Source organism: Pan troglodytes, chromosome 20 (genome assembly GCF_028858775.2).
Source record: "Pan troglodytes isolate AG18354 chromosome 20, NHGRI_mPanTro3-v2.0_pri, whole genome shotgun sequence".
NCBI lineage: Eukaryota > Metazoa > Chordata > Mammalia > Primates > Hominidae > Pan > Pan troglodytes.
The window spans coordinates 61,019,002-61,039,365 of record NC_072418.2 but is presented as its reverse complement, the minus strand read 5'-3'; the positions used below and the strand labels follow the sequence as shown (position 1 = coordinate 61,039,365).

Below are 20,364 nucleotides of genomic sequence, written 5' to 3'. Positions count from 1 at the left end.
GGGTCTCTCTCTTTTCCTGAGCCTGAGCTGGTCTCTTTCTTTTCTTGAGCCCATGCTGGTCTTTCCCTTTCTTGATCCTGGGCTGGTCTCCCTCCTTTCTTAAGCGTGAGCTGGTCTCTCCCTTTCCGTGTCCGACTCTGTACATCTCTGTTTCGGGGACCCCAGGGCGTCTTGGTCTGCCCCCGAGCGTCTGTGGGCCTTCATGCTTCTCTCCCTCCCGGTCTGCGCGTCTTTTTGTCTTTGTTTCTCCGTTTCTCACCGTCTTTGTTTCTCCGGGTCTCTGGCTGTCAGGGGTCTATTATTTACCCGCTTGTTTACTTCGTTGCCATGGTGCCCAAAATGACGCAGGCGCCGGAGTGGGCGGGACGCCGGGAGGCCACACTCGCGTCTGATTGGCCATGCGCACTGTCACCTGTCACGGCTCCCTTGCTCGCCCCCGTGCGCGGCACAGCCTCGCGGCATTGTGGGAGTCGTAGTCCGCGGTGAGGCCCAGTGCGCAGGCGCAGTTTGCCGGCCGCCATCGCGCACTGGGGCTCCGGGCGGCTGGGGCCGGCCTGGGGTAGCTGCGCAGCAGGTGAGTAGGTCCCGGGGATGCAGCGCGGGGGTCAGAGAGCGACCCCAACAGGGTAGACGGTGAGGACGCCTCAGTGGGCAGCGTTAGGGAAAGGGGCCAGGGTGTTCCCGGGGTTGGGGTGCGAGCCCCCGCTGTGCGTCCAGGAGGCCGAGGGTCTGGCATCCCTTCGCGTGGAGTGCGGGGCAGGGGCCGGGTCCCCCCGGAGGTGGCTGAGATCCAGATCGGTGAGGGGCCCTGCAGGCAGGTAGGGAACTAGTGCAACCCCCACCCCGTGTAGGCTCGTGGAGGGGAGGCGCTTAGGGCACCCTGTGGGTGGGAGACCAGGAAGGGGCGGCTCCTGATGGGGGAGAGATGAGGGAGGGGGAGGCTCCTGATGGGGGAGAAAGGGGGGAGGGGAAGGCTCCTGAGGGGGGCGAAAAGGGGGAGGGGGGGGCTCCTGAGTGGGGAAGAGAAGGGAGGGGGAGGCTCCTGAAGGGAAGAGGAGGGGAGGAAGTGGGGGCTGAGGGTGTGAGGATGTGAGGGTGTCCGTGGTGGGGGGAAGCTGGGCAGGCTGTGGCCCCAGGGGCTGGAGCAGGGAAGGGATGGAGGGTTCGGGGACCAAAGGGGTGCCTAGAATGGGCATTGTCTCTGCTGCCCCCACCCTTGGAATATCTCGCCTCTCCCCAGTCACCTGGGGGTGGGTTCTGTTTGAGTTAGGTGTCTGCGCCCACCCCGGAGACCTCTCTCGTGGAAGAGGCAAGAGTGGGTGTACTGGCTTCGGTCCTGACCCAGGGGGTTGGGGTGGGGGCCTGACTCACCCTCCCATCACTCCTTCCCCATTTCCTTTCTCTCACCCTCCTGGGCTCCTTCCTTTTCCCAATCCCCCTCTACCCCCGTCCAGACTATCTGGCTTTCCCTGCTCTTGCTCCTTCCTCTCCTGTCTTCTCTCTCCCTGCTTCCTTCCCTCCCCGCTTCCCCCATTTCTGTCTGCCCTTCTTCCACTTTCCCATATATTCGCCTCTGTCCTTGCTGACTCCTGGGCGAGGCTGAGTGGCACAGTCACTTGGTTCCATGTCACCTCCTCGGTTCCATTTCACTTCCCCCATCCCATCATGTCCTGCAGATGGTTTCCTGCCCTGGAGTCAGAGCGGGACCACGTGTCGCATCGAGTTGCTGTTTTCTGTGCATGATGCTTGAATCTGTGACTTCCTGGGTATTTCTGGCCTCGGGTTTTCGGGGAGCCTAGGCCAGTTGCGCAGGACATCTCTCTGGTTCTGTCTGTCCTGGCGAGTGGATCAGGGACCACAAAAGGCAGCTGAGATGTGAACGACGACCCTTACTCCATGTTTTTTCATTCTTTTAAAAGCACTTTTACCCCTTTTTATAATGAGTAAGTGATCTGTGGATGAAGCCAGGGCAGACCCTGGGAATATCCGGCGACCCATCAACAACCATATCCCATGCATTGAGCTTCCCTGGCTGATCCTCAGGCCTGTGGCTGTGGGGTGGTTTGCTAGACCCTGCCGATGAGTGTGGTGGGATGGAGAGCTGCGATGAATATTCCTCAGGTGGCCAGGGCTGGGCCCACGGAGGGCCAAACCAGGCTTGAGCTCTGCTCAGCCCAGGATGAAGGGGATTTGCTGCAGGACTCTGGAGACCCACCAGGCTTGGGACCCCTCAGCTCAGCCACCCCTCACCCACCGTGGAGCTCTCTGCCTCAGCTTCTGTATTCCAGGCCTCTGGGTGCAGCAAAGCCTACAGGACTGGCTCAAGACTTGTGCAGATTGCTTCATTTGCTGAGGCTGGGGGGCTGGGCTCCAGGAAAATCCCATCTGAGGCAAATCCTGGACAGTCCCAAGATTAGGGGAGGGACGTTTGCCCAGTGACCAAGCCAGACTCCAACGAGGTGTGGCCTCATTCAAGCAGGCTGTGGCAGGAAAGGGTCCCAGTGGTATCTCTATTTTGTTTGTTTGTGAGACACGGGCTCATTCTGTCGCCCAGGCTGGAGTGCAGTGGCCAATCACAGCCTCCAACTCCTGGGCTCAAGCAGTCCTCCTGCTTAAGACTCCCCAGGCTCTGAGATTATAGATGTATGCTGCCGCACCTGCCCCGGTGAGATCTCTGAGAGTCCTCTTGACAGTGTGGCCAGGAATGGGGCTGAAGGAGGCAAGAAGACACAGGGCCAGAGATTTCTAGAGGCTCTTGAGATGGCCTCATCCTCCTGGCTGTGAGCATCAGGGTCCCAGTAGGAAGGGAGATGAACAAGGAGAGGCTGTTTTCACAGGATGCAGCAGCTTCCTTGGAGTTGGGCATTTTAGGAGACCCCTGGTTCCATGGAAGCTTCTGCTTTGCAGGTGAATGGAGGAAGTGGAGGCAGAGGTGGCTTCCCAGAGAGGCTCACAACTTGTAATGCTGAGGGGGAAGGGCACAGAGGCGAGGAGCTCCCGTTCCTGTCCCCAGGGGCTGACATGTGTCCCCCACTGTCTTGGCCAGTGACCCAGCTGGAGGGTGTCCTGTCCTCCCCACGTCATCCCACCCCTGCCAATGGCCGAGGACCCTTGCTCATTCTACCTAGACCCCGATGCCTCCACCATGCTCAGAGCTGGGAAGTTGGAGCAGGAGGAGAGGGGCTGGGGGAGCTGGCTGGGATCTGCCCACTGTGGAGGCCATGAGGGCTAGAGGGGAGGGCCGGCAGGAGGCCTCTTAAAGGGCAGGCTTATGGGCCTGGACGGGGAAGGATGAGTGGCAGCGTCACTTTGCAGGTGGGGTCCCAGCCTTAGTGCTTGCCTGCCTCGTGCCTCTATTTCCCACTTGCACCTTGGGGCTGCATCTGGTTCCTACCCCTCTGGGATTGTGAGGTTCTGATGAGGGAAGGTTCTGTGCACACACATTATGGAGCTCACAGTTTGTTTTGTGGAGACAGGTTCTCTGCAAGGTGAACAAGCCTCTGGCGTCCTAAGAAAGCCAAAATTACATGCCTGCAGGACCACACCTCTGTCCATGCACCAAGTAGAGCTCTGTGCCTCCATTGCTAGGGGGGTAGAGCTGGCGTCACGCCTCCCATCAGGAGAGGCTCCAGAACAGGGGTTAGCATACCCACCTGCAGGCCAGCAGTGACCTGTTTTGTTTGTATTCATTAGAGACACGGTCTTGCTGTGTCGCTTATGCTGGAGTACAGTGGCACAAACATGGCTCACTGCAGCCTCCAACTCCTGGGATTAAGGGGTCCTCCCACATTAGCCTCCCATGTAGCTGGGACCACAGGTGTGTGCCACCACGCCTGGCTAATTTTTTTTTTTTTTTTTTTTTTTTTGCGACAGGGTCTCACTCTGTTACCCAGGCTGCAATGTGGTGTTGTGATCACAGCTCACTGCAGCCTTGACCTCCTGGGTTCAGGTGATCCTCCAACCTCAGTCTCCAGAGTAGCTGGGACCACAGGCATGCACCACTGTGCCTAGCTAATTTTTCTATTTTTTGTAGAGACGAAGTTTTGGCATGTTGCCCAGGCTGTTCTTGAGCTCCTGGGCTCAAGCTGTCCGCCTACTGTGGCCTCCCAAAGTGCTGGGATTACAGGTGTGAGCCACCACACCTGGCCACCTGTTTTTGTAAATGAAGATGCGTAAGAACATGCCAAACCTGTGGGTACGCACAGAGCTCTGGTTGCTTACTTGCCACGAGGCAGAGTTGAGTAGTTGAAACTGAGACTGTCTGGCCCTTTATATCTGCTATTCTCTGTTCCTGGAGGATGAATAAGAGGATGTACTTCTTTTCTTTTTTTTTTTTTTTGAGACAGAGTCTCGCTCTGTCGCTCAGGCTGGAGTGCAGTGGCGCGATCTCGGCTCACTGCAAGCTCCGCCTGCCGGGTTCACACCATTCTCCTGCCTCGGCCTCCTGAGTAGCTGGGACTACGGGCGCCTGCCACCACGCCCGGCTAATTTTTTTTTTTTTTTTTGTATTTTTAGTAGAGATGGGGTTTCACGGTGTTAGCCAGGATGGTCTCGATCTCCTGACCTCGTGATCTGCCTGCCTTGGCCTCCCAAAGGAGAGGATGTATTTCCAATCCCAAGGGAAAGAAACCCTTTTTAAGTGGGTTTCTGAACTCCGAAGTCCAATTTAAAAAATGGTTGAAGGCTGGCTGCAGTGGCTCACTCTTGTAATCCTGGCACTTTGGGAGGCCGAGGCGGGTGGATCACTTGAGGTCAGCAGTTCGAGACCAGCCTGGCCAACATGGTGAAACCCCATCTGTACTAAAAATACAAAAATTAGCTAGGCGTGGGGCAAGTGCCTCTAACCCCAGTGACTCGGGAGGCTGAGGGAGGAGAACTGCTTGAACCCAGGAGGTGGAGGTTGTGGTGAGCTGACATTGTGCCACAGCACTCCAGCGTGGGTGACAGGGCGAGACTCCGTCTCCAAAAAAAAAAGTGATTGCATTAGATAGTAAGAAACATTAGAACATTACCTATGACCAAAAGACAGCGTGGAGTGAAAAGACAAGCCACAGATGGGGACAGTAGCAAGATAGAGCCAGACAGGGAACTCGTTAACTGGTTGACAGAAAGAGCTGTAAAGAAAAAGTCATGGGAAAGTGGGCAGTTTACCCGCCCTCAGAGATTAAATCATGAGAAAGCGCTCAGTCGCAGAGCAGGCAGATGCTTGGGTCTGAGGGTCCTCTGGCAGCAGGTGGAGTGTGTGAGGAGAGAGGGCACCCCGGTGGGGGCTGCCATAAGTAGGTGACGGTCGTGAGGTTGTCCCCTGTGCCCTAGCTATCCTGCTTCTCCATATGTCCTTTAAATAGATCAGAAAGGACCCCACAGAGATGGACATGAGGGTCCACAACTGCCAAAAACAAATGAGGCACAGCCAGCATACCCCTCAGCAGAACTGCACTGTTTGTGCAGTCCACACACACTGAGCCAGCTCTGCCCAGGCCAAGGGACCTGCCTGTGAAGAACCCTTACTCTCCTGGGTATGCATTCCAGTGGGGGAGGCGGTCAGGAGGGAGGTAAAAGGCAGGGGCAGTGAGCGGGTGTCAGGTGGGTGCGTGCAAGGAGTGCAGAGGAAAGGTCTCCCGGAGGGGCCAGTTGAGAGCTCAGGCCTATGAGGTAACAAAAGGGTGGGGGTGGGTGCAGTGGCTCACGCCTGTAATCCCAGCACTTTGGGAGGCCCAGGCAGGCGTATCCCTTGAGTCCAGAAGTTACAGACCAGCCTGGGCAACATAGTGAGATCCCTGTCTCTACAAAAAAAATTAAAAATTAGCCAGGTGTGGGTGATGTGCACCTTTAGTCCTAGCTACTCAGGAGGTTGGGGTGGGAGGATCACTTGAGCTCAGGAGGTTGAGGCTGCAGTAAGCTATGATCATGCTACTGCACTCCAGCCTGGGTGACAGAGTAAGACCCTGTGTTTAAAAAAAAAAAAAAAAAAAAGTAGAGGTATCGTGGTGGGGGTGATGATGGCACGGCGTGGGTCTGTTTTGCTTGAGGTAAGTGGAAGCTTGTGTAGAACGTCTTCCAACAGCACTTAAGAGTTCCGCAGTTCCCTTTAAACTCTGGTAGCCACAGAGAGAGAGGTTGATAGTTGATTCTCTGCAAACTTCTGGTTCTTTTTTTTTTTTTTTGAGACAGAGTCTCGCTCTGTCACCCAGGCTGGAGTGCAGTGGCATGATCTCAGCTCACTACAGCCTCCACCTCCCAGGTTCAAGCGATCCTCCTGCCTCAGGCCTCCTGAGTAGCTGGAATTACAGGTACCCACCACCACACCCAGCTAATTTTTGTATTTTTAGTAGAGAGGGAGTTTCACCATGTTGACCAGGCTGACCTCAGGTGATCTGCCTGCCTCAGCCTCCCAAAGTGCCGGGATTACAGGCGTCAGCCACGGTGCCCAGCCCTGTTTTTTTGTTTTGTTTTGTTTTTTAAACAGCTTATTGAGTGTAATTTACATACTATGAGGTTTACCTATTTAAAGTGGACAGTTCATTGGTTTTTAATATGCAGTACTCACCGTTGAGCATTTTCACCACCCAAAGAAGAAATCCTGTACCCATTAGCAGTCCCTCCTCATTCCCCCAAACCCCAGCCCCTGGCAACAGCTGATCTACATTTTGTCTCCATAGATTTGCCTGTTCTAGATGTTTCATTTCTGTGGAATCACACACCACACCCCACCCCACAGCGGTGAGGTCTTTGCGCCCCATATTCTGGCGGAGCACTGTCAGAGCAGAACCTGACGACCTGAGAAGGGCTCACAGCACCTGGCCTGGTGTGGTTTACTCTATGGTTTTCCCTATAAAACTGGGCTTGCTGCAGCTGTGGGAAATCCCCTTCCAGCTGTCTCTGTGGACCTTCAGACCCAGGCGGTTCCTGGGAGAAGGTGGACAGCTGCAGTTCACACCCTTGTGTGTCCATAGCCAGTGACATGAGAGCCCGAGGCTGACTGGAGGCCTGGACAGCTGTGACCCGCTGGGTTCTGTTTAGTGAGCTCATTGTTGGTGCAGAGTTACAATCAAGAGAGTTCATCCTGAATACTGGCTTCACTTAATGACAGGGCTGCCCTGTATGTGGGGATTCAGCTGAGGGTGGGGCACAGGTTGGCAGGACCTGAACTCTCTCAGTCATTGTGGTCTCCCCCACCCCCCACCCCCCATTGTCCTTGCTCCTGGGTACTTCCTGCCCCTCCCGCCTGGTTCTGTGGATGCTTTGGTCGAAGCCTACATCCTGCACCATTTCCAGAAACGGGGAGGTGGGTGGTTGTTCAGTGGCCTCCAGATGGAGCCCCCCACTCCCTACGCTTTTTTCTAAATAATTTTATTTCAGATTTGTGGTGGTTTTAACTGGAGGAACAGTCTTGACACCTAGCTCCTTCATGTTATTAGAAATTGACATCCCTATAATCTATCTTTTTTTTTTTTTTTTTGAGACAGAGTCTCACCGTTGCCCAGGCTGGAGTGCAGTGACGCAGTCTCGGCTCACTGCAACCTCTGCCTCAGGGTTCAAGCAGTCCTCCTGTCTCAGCCTCCCAAGTAGCTGGGAATACAGGCACCCACCACCACACCCAGCTAGTTTTGTATTTTTAGTAGAGACGGGGTTTCACCAGGTTGGTCAGGCTGGTCTCAAACTCCTGACCTCAGGTTATCCACCCGTCTCAGCCTTCCAAAGTGCTGGTATTATGGGCGTGAGCCACCGCGCCTGGCCTATTTCCAGGTTTTTACATCCAGGTTTACATAGAGATTGTCAAGTAATTTTTCATTTTCATCCTATTCATGACTGATTTTTTAAAATTCTGGTAATGATGCTGGGCGCAGTGGCTCACACCTGTAATCCCAGCACTTTGGGAGGCTGAGGCGGGTGGACCATTTGAGGTCAGGAGTTTGAGACCAGCCTGGCCAACATGGTGAAACCCCATCTCTACTAAAAATACAAAAAGTAGCTGGGTGTGGTGGTGCATGCTTGTAATTCCAGCGACTGGAGAGACTGAGGCAGGAGACTCGCTTGAACCCGGGAGGTAGAGGTTGCATTGAGCCGAGATTGCGCCACTGCACTCCAGCTTGGGTGACAGAGGGTGACTCGGTCTCAAAGAAAAAAAAAATTCTGGTAATGCACAGAATGAGTTACCCTCCATTTAGATGCTACTTTTTATCTACATGAGTACAACACTGAGGTTCTACTGATGCCTAACAAGCGGGTTTCTTGGAAATCTGTGTGAACTCTGGGTATGGTGTCTTTGTTCTCTGGCAGCTGGGGTGGCTGCGCCCTGGCCTTATGCAAGGCCATTGCCTTGTCCGTGTCCTCTGCAGGTCTGTGGGTTCTGGCACCACCTGAGCCCACTGGGCATCTGGTCATCCCTGGCACCTCTCCTTTGGAGCCACCTTGTCCCTGGCTAGACAGTCACATTTTCCAGTGCCGTTCTGGAAAGATGCTGCCTTTGGAGAAGGCGTTTGCCTCCCCCAGGAGCTCCCCAGCCCCGCCGGATCTGCCCACGCCGGGGTCAGCAGCCGGAGTCCAGCAGGAAGAACCCGAGACCATCCCTGAGAGGACCCCTGCTGACCTGGAGTTCTCCCGCCTGCGTTTCCGGGAATTTGTCTACCAGGAGGCTGCCGGGCCCCACCAGACCCTGGCCCGGCTGCATGAGCTGTGCCGCCAGTGGCTGATGCCTGAGGCGCGCTCCAAGGAGCAGATGCTGGAGCTGCTGGTGCTGGAGCAGTTCCTGGGCATCCTGCCTGATAAGGTCCGGCCCTGGGTGGTGGCACAGTACCCTGAGAGCTGCAAGAAGGCAGCCTCCCTGGTGGAGGGCCTCGCTGATGTCTTGGAAGAGCCAGGTGGGCTGTCGCAGAGGAGAAGCATGGCTCAGAGGAGATGGGGAGGGGATCCTGGAAGGCCCCAGTGCCAGCTATGGCTTGCCTGAGATAGTTAAGTTCCTCACACTGCTGAGGCAGCTCCTTGGTCCTTGGGCCAGGACAGATGCTTGGGCTCCTGCCTTCTAGATGTAAGGAAGCCAGAAGAATGAGGGAAAGGGACCAGCCTCTTTTATTTATTTATTTATTTATTTATTTATTTATTTATTTATTTTTGAGACGGAGTCTCACTCTGTCACCAGGCTGGAGCGCAGTGGCGCAATCTCAGCTCACTGCAACCTCCACCTCCTGGGTTCAAGCAATTCTCCTGCCTCAGCCTCCCAAGTAGCTGAGATTACAGGCACCTGCCACGATGCCCAGCTAATGTTTGTATTTTTAGTAAAGACAGGGTTTCACCATGTTGGCCAGGATGGTATCAATCTCCTGACCTCGTGATCTGCCAGCCTTGGCCTCCCAAAGTGCTGGGATTACAGTTGTGAGCCACCACACCCAGCCCAGCCTCTTAACAGTAAATATTCTGGGTACTTTGCAGGCTGGAGGTCTCCTGGTCCAAGATGAGGTGCAGGATGGGTAGTGATGTGGCCGTGGAGCCTGCAGGTCCCTGTGGTTTAACTGTGTGATTGTTGTTGGCACGTGTCCTGACCTCTTGGGGTCACAGGTCCCTCCACTGTTGACAGGGATGCTGCTGGGCTCCCCTGCGGGCTCATCCTCAATTCTTAGTGATGGAGTGTACGAGAGGCACATGGACCCTCTGCTGCTACCAGGCGAGCTCGCGAGCCCCAGCCAGGCCCCTGGAGCTGGGGAGATCCCGGCACCTTCTGAGACACGTGAGTGCCCAGCTAGCCTGGCAGCCTCTGCTGGGCCTTAGGTGGGGTGGTGGGCAGAGGCCTGTGGTTGGGAGAGGGCAGAAGGGCAGCCAGGGAGTCAGGGGCTCCATGGTCCATGCTATCATTGGGACTTCCTCCTGTAGTTCCCCTGAATGTTAGACATTGTTTATTAAATTAGTCTTCAGAGATTATGCAGATCATCCATACTTACCACAAATAGTGAAGAAACATCAATACATAAAGAAAAGAATCTCCCAACCCCCCACCATGAACCCTCTGAAAATAAAGGGTCTCGAGTGTCCTGATGCACATCCCCTCATGTCTCCCTGCACATCACACATGCATAATCAGGGGCTGGGGTCGGGCTCTGTGTGTGTGGTGTGCTGTGTCTGAGTGCTTGCTGTTCGAGGGGTGGGTCCCCCAGGCTGTGGTTGGGTCTGGTTCTTTAGTTGCCCAGCATCGCGTGCTCAGCCCATCCCCATCCTAGAGGTGGGCTCTCTACCCCTTGGAGTGAAGCTTCCGTGACACCTCCTGACTTGTGTGCCCATATGTGAGGCTCTGGGCACTGTGGGTGGACTCCTCAGGACCACTGGGCAAGTGGTGTGTGAGTTCGACATTTCACATAAAATAGAAACTTCCATGTGGTTTTCCAGAAGTTTTGTGGCTGTTCATTACCAGCACGGAAGGTGCCCACTGGCCTGGAGACAGCCCAGCAGTATGTGGTGTTGCTTTTTAGGATTTCCACGAAGGCCAGACACAGTGCCTCATGCCTGTAATCGCAGCACTTTGGGAAGCCAAGGCGGGCAGATCACTTGAGCCCGGGCATTCGAGACCAGCCTGGGCAACATAGGGAGACCCCATCTCTACAAAAAATACAAAAATTAGCTGGGTGCGCACTTTTAGTCCCAGCTACTTGGGAGGCTGAGGTGGGAGGATTGCTTGAGTCCAGGAGGTGGAGGTTGCAGTGAGCCAAGATCATGCCACTGCATTCCAGCCTGGGTGACAGAGCAAGACCCTGTCTTTAAAAAACAAACAAACCAAAAAAAAAAAAAAAGATTTCCATGAATCCAGTGGACTTGAATGGGCATCTCTGGGGCCACCCAAGCCCTGTGCCCACCGCGCTGCTTTGTAAATCAGGGAAAGGTGTAGTGTCCATTGAGCCTTGGGTGCTGCTGTCACAGAAGCACACTGGGGCCTGTGTGGGAGGCAGTGGGGGCTCCTTGACCCTTGAGGGCACCTGGCCACAGGGAGCTCATTGCCTCAGCTCTGCCTCCCCTTCTCCCCAGCCTGGCTTTCTCCGGACCCCCTGTTTCTGGAACAGAGGAGGGTCAGAGAAGCAAAGACCGAAGAGGACGGCCCTGCCAACACCGAGCAGGTGGGTGGGCACGAGTCCCAGGGTGAGGGTCCTTGGCCTCAGCTTAGAGGCATCCCCCTCCCCATCACCAGTGCTCAGCAGAGGGCTGTGGCCCCAAACGTCCACAGCGCTGAGGCCCACAACCCACCCTGGTGGGAGCGTGAGGGCGGAATCTTTGTGGTGCGAAGGGGGCTGCCTCCTGCAGTGCACCTGGGTTAGAGTCCCTGGCCAGGGCTGGCTCCTAGCCTGCTCCTGTGGCTGTGGGGCTGTGGCGGGTCCTCCCTTCTCTAGGGCAGGTGGGAGGTCTCAGCCACGACTGTAATATTTCAGAAGCTGAAGTCCTTTCCAGAGGACCCTCAGCACCTGGGGGAGTGGGGCCACCTGGACCCTGCCGAGGAGAACCTGAAGAGCTACCGGAAGCTGCTCCTGTGGGGTGAGAGTCGCCTGCCTCGGGGTCACGCCCCACTCCCCATCCCCTTCCGCAGGGGTTGGTGCAGGAGACTGTGACCCCAGGGACTTTGGCTGGGACACTGTGATGTCTTACAGGGTTTGAACTTGCACGTGTTGGAGCTTGAATTTGTTCGCTGAAGCCCCCACCCTTTCTGATCTAAACATCTGAGTTCTGCCCAGGCCCTGCCTGTAGGACTGAAGCCTCGGAATTTGAAAAGGCCTCCTGGCCCCAAGGCGCCCACATTGCCACCCTCCTTGCCAGAGACAGGGCCTCACCTGCATGGCCTGATCAAGGGTCTCCTCTTTTGTAGACGTTCTTGCCCCAGAAACCCTCCTTTTAGGGAGGCCCCCCCACTCAGACTCCTGAGCAATTTTTGTCAATGTCTTTCTTTAGCTTTGCTTTCTCTGAGTCCTGCCTCCGCCTGCCCCGTTGCCCTTCCAGCCTCGCCTTCTTCTTTGCTCCACTGTCCAGGGGCCTAACAGGGAGGTGGCCTTGGTGGGGGTCCCAGTACAGAGAAGAGGAGGTGGGCTGCAGCCTGCCCTGGCTGGCCCACGACACACAACACCCATCAGCCACTCTGTGTTGATGCCTTTTATTTCTTTGGTTTTTAACCCCACTCAGGGTATCAGCTTTCCCAGCCTGACGCTGCCTCCAGGCTGGACACTGAGGAACTCCGGTTGGTGGAAAGAGATCCACAAGGAAGCAGCCTCCCAGGTGAGGTTGGGTTGAATTGGTGTTAGGGCCGGGTGGGGTTTGCTTTTTCTTCAGAGGCTGAGGGGGCCCCTCCCAGCGCCATCAGCCCCAGCAAAGACCTCAGCATTGACTGCTTCACCATTCTCCCACCACCGTGTCTGAGTGAGGCAGGAATCCAGTTACGTCCATGGTCTCTTGCTGCATGACAGACCACCCCAAGACTTGGTCGGTGGAAACGGCAGTGGTGTTAGTTGCCAGGATCTGTGTATGACTGGTCCCGGGGGTGGCCGTTCTGCCCCATTGGAGGCTCTGTGCCAGCACACCAACAAGAACACCTAGAGGCGGACTTGGGCTGGAGGGCCCCGGGTGCCTGTCGCCAGGGGGCTTGTCGCTGGGGGGTTTGGCCTTAGCTATTGACCCCACTCTCTTCGCTGGCAGCCGGGCCCCTCCCTCCAGGAGGGTGCGCTCTGAGCAGGCTCTCCTTGCATCGTGCATCTCGTGGCCAAGCTAGTGGCCGGGTGGAGACCTCCAAAGGCGCGGTTTCCAGAACCCGGGCTCAGTGGGGCTGTCCTTCCTGTCCTGTCGGTGGCCTCCGTTGTTGGAGGCCTCCAGGTCCCACATCTGCAGCAGCAGGCGTGGGGCATGCGCTGCAGGGCTGCCTGGGAGGGACGGCGCTGCTTCCAAACAGCCGTGAGCCCCGCGGGGATCCAGAGCCCGGAGCCCTGTGCGCTGTTCCGGCAGCTGAGGCTCGGCTGAGTCCTCCTCTCCCTGGCCCTGGGCGGGGCGCTCATGCTAGGGCTCTGACCTTGTTCCAGAAGGCGGGAGGCAGCAGGAGAGCGCTGGGTGCGCCTGCGAGGAGGCCGCCCCCGCGGGGGTGCTGCCTGAGCTGCCTACGGAGGCGCCCCCTGGGGACGCCCTTGCCGATCCCCCGTCGGGCACCACTGAGGAGGAGGAAGAGCAGCCTGGGAAGGCCCCGGACCCGCAGGACCCCCAAGACGCGGAGTCCGACTCTGCCACCGGATCGCAGAGGCAGTCCGTCATCCAGCAGCCTGCCCCGGACAGGGGCCCGGCGAAACTGGGAACCAAGAGGCCGCACCCCGAGGATGGGGACGGGCAGAGCCTCGAGGGCGTCTCTAGCTCCGGCGACAGCGCAGGGCTCGAGGCCGGGCAGGGCCCTGGGGCTGACGAGCCGGGCTTGTCCCGCGGGAAGCCCTATGCCTGCGGCGAGTGCGGGGAGGCTTTCGCGTGGCTCTCGCACCTGATGGAGCACCACAGCAGCCATGGCGGCCGGAAGCGCTACGCCTGTCAGGGCTGCTGGAAGACCTTCCACTTCAGCCTGGCCCTAGCCGAGCACCAGAAGACCCACGAGAAGGAGAAAAGCTACGCGCTGGGGGGCGCCCGGGGCCCCCAACCGTCCACCCGCGAAGCCCAGGCGGGGGCTAGGGCGGGCGGTCCCCCAGAGAGCGTGGAGGGCGAGGCTCCCCCCGCACCCCCAGAGGCGCAGAGGTGAGCCGCTGTGCTGTCCCGTTCCGGAGGGGCCGCTTTGCCGGCCATGAATCCCAGACGAGGCATTGGGCCTTTCCACGCCCCTGGGTGGCGGCTTCCTGTGGTGTTTGTGGACGTCCTCTGCCTGTGCCCTGAATCCGCTCCTGAGGCTAAGCGCTCCCAACGAGAAGGGTCCACGGGAAGCCCTCACCTCTGTAAACACACCCTGGGCCAGCGCTCGCATCCGAGGGGAGCCGCCGGATGTGGAAGAAGACTCTGCTTTCCTGCAGCCATTTAGTGCCGCCCCATGCTAGGTTATTTGACATAGTGCAGTGTAGAGTTGCCTTAAAGTGCGTGATCTGCCAGTGCTTTCTTTAAGTCACCCTTGCCCCGATTCCTCCTGTTTGCGCTCCCCAGGGTTGCTCAAGTGGAAATTTTGTCAGCTGTTTAGCCTTTTCGTACTTGGCGTGATGTCAACTTCACTTCTAATCTGCAAAAGCAGAAGCTGTTTCCTAGTTTACCTCACGTGTGTTTACCTATATGGAGTAGCTCGCAGAGATCACAGAAATGCTTGCAGCCTAAGGCAGGGTTTTCAGACCGTGGGTCCCAGCCCATTAGTAAAATGGGAAATCAATTAGCAAGTGGCCACCAGCATTACACAGCAATGAAGCAGAATAAAGTAGGCCAGAATGCATCATGTAGTAAAGGCAAATACTGTTTTGTGAAACTTTTCACCCATACATCTAAATGTGAGAACTGGTTGCAATGTAAGACATTTCTTGCTGGGAAGTTGTGATCAAAATAAGTTGAAAACACTAATAAAGATCTGTCTGTCTGAGCAAAGGAGACTAAACTCCTTGGGCTACATAAGGTGATCTTTTCATTGATTGCATTTATTCTCAAGATTACAGTATCATTCCAATTGCCTGCGCATAAACTTAACTGCTCCCTGTAGATACAGAAACTGGTGCCTCTTTTTCTGTCACTGTGTTTGAGCAGGCAGTCTGTTGTAATGACCCCCAAATCACAGAGACTTAATAAGTACTTATTCATGGGCCGGGCGTGGTGGCTCACACCTGTAATCCCAACACTTTGTGAGGCTGAGGCAGGCAGATCATGGAGTTTGAGACCATCCTGGCTAACATGGTGAAACCCCGTCCCTACTAAAAAAATACAAAAAAAAACTAGCTGGGCGTGGTGGCGGGCACCTATAGTCCCAGGTACTCGGGAGGCTGAGGCAGGAGAATGGCGTGAACCTGGGAGGCGGAGCTTGCAGTGAGCTGAGATCGCGCCACTGCACTCCAGCCTGGGTGACAGAGCGAGACTCTGTGTCAAAAAAAAATCAATAAATAAAATACAATAGTGCACAGATCATCCACAAACCCTCATCCAGACCCACCTATTAACATTCAACCCTGCTTACCTGTGGCCTGCATGTGTGCGCCTTCCCCCATCCCATCCAGGGTGCACGGTGTCCACATTCCTCCTGTCAGTGATGTTCTCTTTGCTCACCTGGTTAGAGTGCAGTTTTTCCACTGTATGGCTAACTGGGCCAGATGCAGAGGCTTACACCTGTAATCTCAGCACTTGTGAGGCTGAAGCTGGGCGCGGTGGTGCACACCCGCAGTCCCAGCTACTTGGGAGGCTGAGGTGGGAGGATGGCTTGAAACTGGGAGGTCAAGGTTGCAGTGAGCCGAGATTGAGCCACTGCACTCCAGCCTGGGTGACAGAGCAAGACCCTGTCTCAAAAAAAGAATATAGTTAACTTTTTCTCCTTTTAACGAATAAGACTCGGTGGGAAGATACTTTAAGATCATGCAAGTATCAGTGATCTTCAGTTGTCACAAAAAGATTAAAGATAATGCAAATATCCTGCTCCTCATCAAAACTTCCCCCTAAATTTGGCTTTCATTTATGATTCTTGCCTGAATCCATCATTACCAGGGTGGTGATTTTCCAATACCAGCCCTCCCTCCATGCTGACCAGCAGGCCCTCAGCATCCTACTGCCAGCCAGCACTCTTCCTTCTCCCCAAGAATTTGTCTTTATTGTTGGAATGGACTCAGGATTTCTGTTTATTCAGTGGCTTATAACTAGCTGCTGATCTTATTTTGGTGCTCAGGTTGTCCTAGATGAGGCCAGTGAGACTCCCTTCAGTTGACGCCTGCGTCCTTGTGACCCTTGTGACATGCCTCCATTTTTTTTTTAGCACTTATTTGCTTTTTGGTGTAGTAGGATGTTCCAAGCCCATCTCCTTTCTACCCTTCCTCAGCCCTGAAATTGGCCATGTCTTTGAAGAACTGGTTCCTTTTTGTGGGTAATGGCATTAGAGACCAAGATAGGGTGCCAGTTGAGGTGTCTTCTGCTGAGCTATGAAATATGTGTGCATATGATTGCACACAGGTCACACACAAAGGTGTGTCTGTGCACATACACGTACATAGCCAGTAAGACCTCCAACTCAATTCATGACTTCCTCCAGCCCATATTTTTATGTGTCTTCTTTAACACTGAGAACCCTGACACCCCAAAATTCAGCATTTTACTAATTTGATGAATCTTAAAATAACTCATATAGTTTCAGAATTTCCTTTCCCAAACCACTACCAAAAGTGAACTCATTGAGATTTCAGGATTTGTTTGCTGTTCTCCTACCACTACCACCCTGCCCAGGATGTAAGGAGCACAAATGGATGTTTTATTAAGCTAGATATTCCCACTTGTTAACCTCAGGGGCAGCTGGGCTGGTTCAGGCATTTGAGGCAGTGGGTCTCAGCTCCCATACAACAGTGCGGCAACGTGGACCAGCAAGAAAGATGGGTGGGGTGAGGCAGGAGAGGGTGGCTCAGGTCTGTCCAGTGGAGTTGGCAGGGATGGGATGTGTGTAAAAGGACACAGAGCTCTCTAGGGGGCAAGGGAAAACCCCAGGCAGGTTGGCAGTGAAGAGGGGTAGAGTTCAGGGTGGGTTTATACAGGGTGTCGGAAGGTAGCTGTGTTCTAAGTAAGTAGGAAAAGCAAATGAGAGATGGACACCTGGAAAGATGGGAATACATTTCAATGGGAAAATGCTTAAACACCCTCTGGTACGAGCTGAATTAAATGTCATATGTTGAAGCCTTACCCCACAATCTGATGATATGTGGAGACAAGGCCTTTAGGGAGGTAAATAGGCTAAATGAGGTCGTTGGAGTGGCGCCTGCATCCAATAGGACTAGTGTCCTTATAAGAAACGCAAGAGGCTGGGCGAGGTGACTCACACTTGTAACCCCAGCACTTTAGGAGGCTGAGGCAGATCCTTTGAGCCCAGGAGCCAGCCTGGGCAACACAGCTAGACCTCGTCTCTACAAAAAACTTAAAAATTAGCTGGGTGTGGTGGCATGTGCCTGTAGTCCCAGCTGCGTGGGGGGCCGAGGTGGGAGGATGACATGAGCCCTGGAGGTCAAAGCTGCAGTGAGCTGTGATACACCATGCACTCCAACCTGGGTGACAGAGCAAGACGCTGTCTCAAAAAAAGAGAGGGAGGACCACGCACAGTGGCTCACGCCTGTACCAGCACTTCGGGAGGCCGAGGCAGGTGGATTACCTGAGGTCAGGAGTTCGAGACCAATCTGGCCAATATGGTAAAACCCTATCTCTATGAAAAATTAGCCAGGTGTGGTGGCAGGCGTCTGTAATCCCAGCTCCTTGGGAGGCTGAGGCAAGAGAATAACTTGAACCTGGGAGGTGAAGGTTGCGGTGAACTGAGATCACACCACCGCACTCCAGCCTGGGCGACAGAGCGAGACTCCATCTCAAAAAAAAAAAAAAAAAAAGCGATAGCAAGAGACGCCAGAGATTGCTCCCTCTCCGTGCACACACAGAGGAAAGGCCATAGGCAGGTGCAGACACAGCAGGATGGCAACCATCTACAAGCTTGGAAGAGAGGCTTCACGTGGAACCCACTCTGACTTCCAGCCTCCAGAACAGGGAGAAAATATTAATAAATTCCTGTTGATTCAGCTTCCCAGCCTGTGGTATTTTGTGATCACAACCCAAGCAGACAAATACATGTCTGCCATCACTATTTGAGTTGAGGAGAGTTTTATGAATCAGTGTCAACTAGTGCAATCATTTTGGAAAGCTAACAGTCCAACTGATTCAGTAACAATACGGGGCCAGGCACAGTGGTTCACACCTATAATCCCAACACTTTGGGAGGCCAAGGTGGGAGCATCCCTTGAGCCCAGGAGTTCAAGACCTCCCTGGGCAACATAGTGAGACCCCATTCTCCACAAAAAGGAAAAAAAAGGACCAAAAAAAATATATACACAAGGATGCTGGTTTGCATGAAGTTAAATACTATGACTTAAATATGAATGGTAGAGCCATTCAAAGCAATAGTAAAAAGGCATAAATGATTAGCAAAATCGAAGAATTTTTTTTTTTAGACAGAGTCTCACTCTCACTCTGTTGCCCAGGCTGGAGTGCAATGGCGTGATCTCAGCTCACTGCAACCTCCGTCTCCCAGCTCCAAGCAATTCTCCTGCCTCAGCCTCCTGAGTAGCTGGATTACAGGTGCGCACCACCACACCTGGCTAATTTTTGTATTTTTAGTAGAGACGGGGTTTCATCATATTGGTCAGGCTGGTCTCAAACTCATGTCCTCATGATCCACCCGCCTCAGCCTCCCAAAGTGCTGGGGATTACAAGCGTTAGCCACCGCGCCCGGCGCTGGAAGAATAATTTGTAAGTGTAGTTCAAGAAGTAGAATGTAACTGTTGATTCTGTTGCAACTGTGTAAACAGTGGGCATTAGTTGTCAAATCCTAGCAGACAAAGTATAGAAATGCAAAGAGTAGTTGTGTTAGGGTCATGAAATTATGAGGACATTTATTTCAGTTTTTTAAATTCCTTTGAAAGTTTTTTTTGTTTGTTTTTTTTTGAGACAGAGCCTCGTTCTGTCACCCAGGCTGGAGTGCAGTGGCACAATTTCAGCTCACTGGAACCTCTGCCTCCCAGGTTCAAGTGATTCTCTCGCCGTGGTGTACTGAATAGCTGGGATTACAGGCCCCTGCCACCATGCCCGGCTAACTTTTGTATTTTTAGTAGAGATGGGGTTTCACCATGTTGGCCAGACTGGTCTCGAACCCCTGGCCTCAAGTGATCTGCCCACCTCAACCTCCCAAAGTGCTAGGTGTAAGCCACCGCGCCCGGCCATGGGCTTTTATAATAAAGTTCATTTTTCACCATTTTAAAAAGAATTCTCCCAATTATGTAAAAGTTAAAAACACACAGATTCGGCCGGGCACTGTGGCTCATGCCTGTAATCCCAGCACTTTGACAGGCCCAGGTGGGAGGATCACCTGAAGTCAGGAGTTCAAGACCAGCTTGGCCAACATGGTGAAACCTTGACTCTAGTACAAATACAAAAAAATTACCTGGGCATGGTGGTGCGTGCCTGTAGTCCCAGCTACTTCAAGAGGCTGAGGCACGAGAATCACTTGAACCCAGAGGCAGAGTTTGCAGTGAGCCGAGATCGTGCCACTGCACTCCAGCCTGGGCAATAGACTACTCCTTTTGACATCTCAGTGTATTTATGTCTCCCAGTCATTTTTCAGGGTATGAGATGTGAGTATAATGTGTTTGGTATATGTGTAGTCTGCGTACATTCTAAGTGTGTCTCTTGGGTATCATGAAAAAATGAGTGAGGTGTCTGATGGGTCTCAGGAATGCCCTGTGGACTTCCTTCAGGCAGATACAGAACAGGATAGGCTGATGTGCTTTTGATGCAAAGAAAGGCAGATACTCCATTCTGCCTACCCTGAGTCCAGTGAAGTCAGTGATTTATTAGTAGCTGTTCCTTCAACCTGAGAGGCTCCTGGGATGGGGCCACACTTGGGAACTATGGGCTTCGCAGACAAACTGCTTCAGGAAGTTTGGGCACAGTTCTCACTTGAGGCTTCCAGGTCTGTTTCAGAATCACCCAGTGCCTTGGTGTGCACATTACCAAACCCCCTCGGACCAACCAAAGCAAGGTCCCAGGTTTAACACCCTCCACCTTCAGGTGGTTTTCACTCACATCAAAATGGGAGATCCATTACCCTTGGCAGTGCTGGGTTCTGTCTTCCCAGTGTCCATGCAGAAGTCTCTAAGACGAGGGTTGCTGGAACCAGGGGTCGATCCAGATTTGTTGGGCCTAAGGCTCACACAACTGAGGGGTCCCTCTTCAGAAGAATAATTCAAAATTACAAAGATAAAATTAGGTGCTTGGTCTTGAAGGGATCCCTGAAAGTGAGGGACCTAGAGTTTCAGCTTACTTTCATGGCAAATCCACAAAGCCAGAGCCTCAAAACATAGTGCAGCCCAGCCTTCCCTCAACCCGAGAGAACCTGAATTTGTAGAAAGGTTCCCAGATGTCTCAATGAAATGAACAGCTTTCCAAAGTCCAGCCTCTGGCTGACCAGGTAGCTCTTGAGACACAGGCTCCTGAGGGACCAGCCACATGTGATGGGGGCAACTGCCAGGGAAATCTGCTCAGTGAGAGGGTGGCTTCTGGGACATGGTAAATCTAAGCTCCCCAGCTCCTCACCAAGGCCCCAGTACTGGGGAGGTCTCTCCAGCTGTGGCTCTGCCTGTCTTTTCACAGAGGTTTGCCCTGATGCTATGGTTTTAATGT

General features: G+C 54.0%; 1 protein-coding gene across 5 annotated transcripts; it reads left to right on the top strand.

The window, feature by feature from the left end:
* Positions 1-358: 358 nt before the first annotated feature.
* ZSCAN18 (zinc finger and SCAN domain containing 18) lies at positions 359-14,585 on the top strand. Of its 5 annotated transcripts, XM_063802382.1 has the most exons (9): positions 470-574; positions 5,349-5,519; positions 6,175-6,293; positions 8,343-8,864; positions 9,578-9,727; positions 11,014-11,102; positions 11,412-11,514; positions 12,154-12,246; positions 13,041-14,585. In XM_063802382.1, the coding sequence occupies exons 4-9, from the start codon at positions 8,462-8,464 to the stop codon at positions 13,733-13,735; spliced, it is 1,533 nt and encodes a 510-aa protein (XP_063658452.1). In that variant the 5' UTR covers positions 470-574; positions 5,349-5,519; positions 6,175-6,293; positions 8,343-8,461; the 3' UTR covers positions 13,736-14,585. The 5 variants fall into 5 exon arrangements, with proteins under 5 accessions (XP_009434850.2, XP_512943.4, XP_063658452.1 ...); XM_063802383.1 differs by lacking the exon at positions 5,349-5,519 and having other exon boundaries at positions 493-574; positions 13,044-14,585; XM_054673585.2 differs by lacking the exon at positions 5,349-5,519 and having other exon boundaries at positions 493-574.
* Positions 14,586-20,364: the final 5,779 nt, after the last annotated feature.